The sequence below is a fragment of the Hyperoodon ampullatus genome, assembly GCF_949752795.1.
Source record: "Hyperoodon ampullatus genome assembly, chromosome: 2".
Taxonomy (NCBI): domain Eukaryota; kingdom Metazoa; phylum Chordata; class Mammalia; order Artiodactyla; family Ziphiidae; genus Hyperoodon; species Hyperoodon ampullatus.
Window position 1 is genome coordinate 90,531,277 of NC_136915.1, and position 6,293 is coordinate 90,537,569.

The following is a 6,293-nucleotide window of genomic DNA, read 5'->3' on the forward strand; positions in this document are numbered from 1 at the left end:
TTTTAAGCCTTTTTATCAGCTAAGGTCAAGCCCACTTTATTTCATTCCTTGCAGAGACTAGGGACTCTCTTAGGCTTGCAGTGAAAATGGTTCAACACATTTTTCCCAGCAGGCAGAAGGAAGTCATCCTTCTCATGATTTTCATTCCATACATTTAATGATTGTAAAGTTGTTTTGTGATAGTTGTTTTGGTTCTGACGTATGCAAAACTGAAGTTTTTTATTAATTTATTTTCCTTTTCTGCTTATGCCCTAGTCATGCATATTCATTATGCCATGAGTATATCCAAGGCTTTGCAGTAACATTTGCAATTCATGAAATGAAATTTAAATTTTTTTATGTTTTTTAAAATTTTTAAATTATATCTTAATCATAGATTTTACTTATCAAAAGTAATAAAACTCAAATTGCTCCATTTTTAAGAAAAAAATTACACTAATCCTTTACATTTCTTGTAGAAAGACTTGAAATACTGGTGGCCTTAGTTCCAAAAGAAGGATTTTCTCAATACTTTGTGGTTCTATGACATTTTAATGTGTTTTTCTTATAGCTGATCTTAAATTGGAATTAAATTTTTTTTTTTTGGTTAAAAAGTTGTTCTTGTTAAAATTTATATGGGGTTAGCTTTGAAAAGGTTAACATAAGTTTGAGAATTATAACATTTTGTTTTGTTTTTAAAACTATAAGCTTTGTGACTGTTTTGGAACTGTACATTAAGCATGTCTTTTTATTCTCATGTTCCATAGTTATCACTTAATCATGAATGGCTAAGGCAGTTGGCTTGCTATCACGAGTATAGAGCAATACTAGTGAATTGGTAGAAGTCTCTTCAGTACTTTGATTCCTTTGGGATTATTAGTTAAGTGATAATCCAGGGTTTTTTGTTGACATAGAAAAAGTCCCTCTCCTTTCCACCACGTGCACTAACTTTTTAAAAATGATTTATCATTTGGGAACAGATGAAATAGAAAACTTATTATTTATGTTTAGTATATGAACAGGAAGTGGATGTGGGATACTGGATGAGGAAGGCAATTTATCATTTATGTTTCTTGTTTTAAACTGGCTGATATCGTCTGTTAATTTTTTTAATACACTTTGGTTAGAAATAAAGTTTGAAGAAAAATCTAGAATATGCTTGGATTCATTACCCTCCTCAATTCCACAAAGCAGAAAAGACAATAAAGGCTAATGTATATTATTTACTCCTTGATAGAAACTGTACCTTGATATCTTCCATCTTCTCTTCTGCCTGTTTCTGTTATACCTATTAAGTCCTAAACCCCTAGCTTCCTTCTTCAGCTTTCTGTGCTCTATTTTCTAGCCTCAAAATAGAAGTTAACACTGATCGCCAGGAAGGAACCAAAAAGCGTCCTCACTAACCCAGATGGGAGTTCCCCCAGATTCAGGACCTCCCACCTGCACCACTGTCCTGCGTGTGTGATCCCTTCCTGTCTCTGGCAGTAGGGAATAGGAGAAGCTCTCTGTGCCTTTCCAGGTGGCTAGCTAGCTTTCCACCCTTCCTGTGTGTAGCGGGTTTTAATCTTTTATAATGATTGATTGGTTTTAATTAATCCACAGGGGTTAAGTGTCCATTGGTTGATGATGGTGGAAATAATAACAGCAGCAGCAGCTAGCCTTATTGAGAGCCCGCCACATGCCAGGCACTGCGATAGGCACCTAACGTATTAATCTACCTGCAACACAGGTGGGGTATTCTCCCCAGTATACAGAAAAAGGAACCCAGACCCAAGTTATTGTTCATGACTTGTAATTTTATCATATTAAGTCACTATTTCGCGAATTCTGAGATGATTCAGTTTTCACATGGAAGAGTAAGGCAGTTTTTCAAGAATTCATTTTTGAGGGATAAAGACTAATATTCTACATTGAGTCAAAAATTAAAGTAGAAAGTTTCTGCAGTTTTTGAGAATTGGTAGAGAAATACAAACAACCCAGTAATTTTCTTTAGCCGTATTCTTATTTATTTTTCTAAATTATTACTGCTGATTTGTCTTCCTTTCCACAACAATGAGTATTTATGGAGAGTATTGTAAGTCTATGATTTCAAGTTAGCACTTATTTTCTTAGAAGCATGGATGTTAAAAATAACTAGCTGTCCTTCCAACTTAAAAAAGTGTTAACTGAATTATGGTTTATACATGATTCTCAGGATATAAGACATAACAAGTATTCTATGGTTTCCACTTTTTTTGAGGACAACCCTCAGCCGGCCTTAGTGTCATCCCAGTGGTAGGTAGAATATTTAATGGAGCTGAGCACTGTTTTGATCTGCTGGAGTATTTGTCATGTCTTTGTCGTGTGGATAAACTGTATAGAAAACCTAGTTTGCATTCAGGAAGTAGGTGACTTCCTAAAGGAGTCTTTGGAAATTCCACTTTTTCTCTCTACATTGAAGGAAATTGAGAAAGGAAAATGGGAAGCTGGAAGACTTAAAGGTGTTCCCATCCAGCCAGATGGATGAAACAAAATGACTTTTTCTGTTAGACTGGGCTTTTGTGTAAAGCAGTAGGCCCTCTGGGGAAAGATATCAGCTTGAGTAATTAACTTGTGATTATGCAAAGATCAATTTACCTAGCCTCTGTTTTTCTTCTTTCTTTTTTATTGCCTTGGGCTACCTCATTTCTTATTACCATCTTCACTGTATATGGTGGGGGGAAGTTAGGAAAGTGGCAGAGATAATAATGGGAGCCCAACTTGTCCATTTTTCTTTCATTAACAATTTTGTTAAAGAGAAAAGAAATTAAGCCAGTTTATTTGGGCAATAGTTGTTTTCTCCTAAGGTTAGATACACAAGAATTTTGCAGAAGGGCTCCTAAGTATAGTTATTACGTGGCCCCTCTGGGTTGAGTAAATCAAATATAATCAATCATAATAATTTGTTTTTTATAGCACGTAAGAATCCTTTCTTGTATATTCACATATGATCCTTACAATAGTGCCTGATATGTAGCAAGGATTTATTAAATGTTTGTCAAATACTGGATGAATATATAACAGTTTTGTGAAATAAGTAGGATTGGTATTTATCAACACTTTTAAAATTAGGAAAACTGAGATTCTGTTTCAATTTTTAGCTTAAAATCATACAGATGTTAAGTTCTATCTTTTTTCTGCCACAAAACTCTGAGTGCGTGCAATTCAATGTATTTTCAGAGAACTTTACCACAGCAAGGATTTTTCTTCTCTTTCTTTTTTTTTTTTTTTTTAATGAGGCAAAAACGCTAGCATGTTTTCTGTGCTGGAAAGCTACTGGGGTCTTTTCCAGCTTTTTATTCCACTAGAGCAGCTCCTGACTCCTTAGACATTCATTAGTGCTGGGCAGAGCCCTCCGACTGGAATGCTAGAAGAAAAGCCATGCTAGAAAGTAATGCTTTCAGGAGCCCAGAAATTCCTGGGAGAAGGTAGCGTTATTATTTTATCCCCCACTCCGGCTTTTCTTTCTCTTAGATGTTCCACTTTACTCTTCATTCTATGTTGCTGACAAGAAAGTGCTTATTGTAACTGATTGTATGCTTTAATCTTTAAAAAATTTTTTTTATTTGAAAGAAGGAAATTAGTAGAATTTCAGTTCATCCAACAGGTATTTATTGATCATTTACTGTGTGCTGGGCACTACTTGAGGTTCTGGGAGTCAGCATCAAAAGACAAGACAAAGTCCTTTTCTCTCGGACATTATCATTGGAGAGTGACAATCAACAGCATCATAGCAAATAAGTTTTATGATATATTAGAAAGTGATAAGTGTTATAGATAGGGAGAGCAGGGTAGGGAGACTGGGGTTGCTGAGGCATTTACCATCTCTTGCACCAAGCTTCGTTTTTGTTTTTTGTTCTTTTGATAGATAGATAGAAATAGATAGGTAATATCTATCTCATCATCTCATCTGACATACTATATTTATTTGCTTGTTTATCATCTCCCCTCCTTCCTAGTTCCCAGCAGCTTATAAACTCCATGAGGGCAAGGGTATTTTTTTACCTATTTTGTTGGCTGTTGTATTCCTGGGGGACAGAAGAGTGCTTGGATTCCAATAGATGCACAAACTGTATTTGTTGGATGAATGAATTGAATGCATTTTTTAATAGCGTGGTCAGAATAAGCTTCACTGACATCTGAGTAGAGATATGACAGGAAAGGGAGTATGTCATGTGGCAATCTCGAGGAACATTGTTCCAGGCAGAGGGCCCAGTGTGGCTGGAGCAGAGTCAACAAAGGGAGAGAAATAAGAGATGAGATCAGAGAGGTAATAGGGGCCAGATCATGGGAAAGCTTTGAAGGCCATTGTAGGACTCTGGGCTAAGGACTGAGGAAGGTAAGCTGTTGTAGGGTTTGAGTGATGGAGTGACATCACTATAGTTGCTCTGCTGGAAACAGACCAAAGGAGGGCAAAGGTAAAAGAGTGAAAACAAGATCAGAGGCCGTTACAAAATGTAGGCAAGAGATGATAGTGACTTGGGCCAGGGGATAGCAATAGAGGTGATGTAAAGTGATCAGATTCTGTATTTGCATTATTTTGAAGGTAAGGCAAACAGGTTTGCTAATGGGTTGGGTATGAGAGAAAGAAAGGTTTTTACGTTGCAGCATTGAGGAAGGAATTGAGCCCGAGAAGATACAGGATCAACAGTTTTGAGGGGAGGAAATAGGGATCAATTTGGCTGTGTTTCGATGATTGTCAGACATCCAAGTAGAACTGTCAGGTAGATGGTAGGTAGGTTCCAGTCTACAAAAGGTGTGAGCATGTAGATGGTACTGAAAGTCTGGATACTGGGTGAGACCATCTAGGGGACAAGTGTCAAAAAGGAAGGGGTCTGAGGACTAAGCCTTTGGGTATTTGAGTGTTTAGTATTCAAAGACAGGAGGAAGAACCCACAAAGGAGACTGAGAAAGATTGATAAGTGAGGTAAAAGGGCAACCAGCGAGTATTCTCTGGAAGCCAAGAGCAGGAAAAGTGTTTCAGGAGGAGGAAGTGATCGTCCGTGTCCTTGCTGCTAGATTAATTACTAAGATGAGGACTGAGAATTGAGCACTGGTCTAAGCAATTTAGAGGTGACCTTGACAGTTTTGGGAAGTGGTTGGCAGCAAAAGTTTGGTTGAAATGAGTTCAAGAGAGAAGAGAGTAAAGGAATTATAGACAGCAAATATAGAAAAATTGATAAAACAGGAGAGATGGGGGCAATTTTGAGATCAGTGTCCTTGAATAGCAAGTTTATATCCAAAATTGAAAAGAGGAGTTGGAGTGTAAAGTAATTCAATAACCAGTAGATGGTTATGCTTATTTCAGTGTTTAAAATCATTTATCATAGGAAGACTTAGGCTGGATAGATTTATGATTTTGGTAGCCAACTAGTCAAGCACTGTGGTGTTTTCTAGCAGAATAATGGTAGCTGGGTAACCTCATTTTTCCAAAATTCACTTGGGCAGGGCATGTAATTAGTAGCATAGCTTTCTTTTGTAGGGCTAAATGGAGAATCTTTTTTGCAACTTATTAACATACTTGTTTCTAAAATAAAATTATTGGCACTTTATGTTGAAAAATGGAGAATTCTTTCCCAAAGACAGAAAAGAAAAATAATTCTTCCCTTTTTCAAAAAAAAAAGAAAAGAAATTTTTTTTTCCTACTACTTTTCTGAAATGTATAGTCTATTATTGGTTTGTTTGATTTTCTAATTTTTTTTTTTTTTTTAACTTTTCAGGCCGGAGTGAGACAGCTTTATGTACAGATTGACTTTGCGGCCATGTAAATGAATGAAAGAAATTATGCCTTTTGGGGGACCTAATTTTTTCTGGTACTGTACAATCCTAATTATGGTACCTAACTTTTTAAAAGGAGGAATCATCACTACAACTCCCCAGCACCAAGTAGACCAGGCAGAGTCAGCCGACTGTGCTCTGCCAGGAGTTTACAACTAAGGGATCAGAATTAAGAGGATCTCTCCTGGACTTCTGGTCTTCTGTGCTTCTTCCCTCCAAACCATTTTGATTTCTGAGGTTTCTAGTTTTGTTCCAGGGTATTGTTTTCTGTTTGTTTGTTTCCTTTTTTTTTCATTTCAAATGCCCTCACTCCCACCCCTCATCCTAGCCAGTAAGAAATTCAGACAGTGGGCCTCTAATCATCTGGAATGTCTTCACTGAAGCTGCTGGAAACCAATGCTTTCATTCCCAGAAAACCAGTGTTATTTAAAAAAAAAAAGAAAAAGAAAAATGGAAATCTGCTTTATATGTAATGTCACAATTGTTGACGTTCTTCAATATAATCACGTTTGTAAAAT

At 36.6% G+C, this 6,293-nt stretch overlaps 1 protein-coding gene across 1 annotated transcript in view; it reads left to right on the forward strand.

The window, feature by feature from the left end:
• SLC30A7 (solute carrier family 30 member 7) overlaps positions 1-5,765 on the forward strand; it is a gene marked incomplete at both ends in the record, with an annotated part of 73,253 nt that extends 67,488 nt beyond the window's left edge. Inside the window, one exon of the mRNA XM_079698055.1 lies at positions 5,718-5,765. Coding sequence (XP_079554181.1) covers positions 5,718-5,765 — 48 coding nt within the window. The remainder of the gene's footprint in view (positions 1-5,717) is intronic.
• Positions 5,766-6,293: the final 528 nt, after the last annotated feature.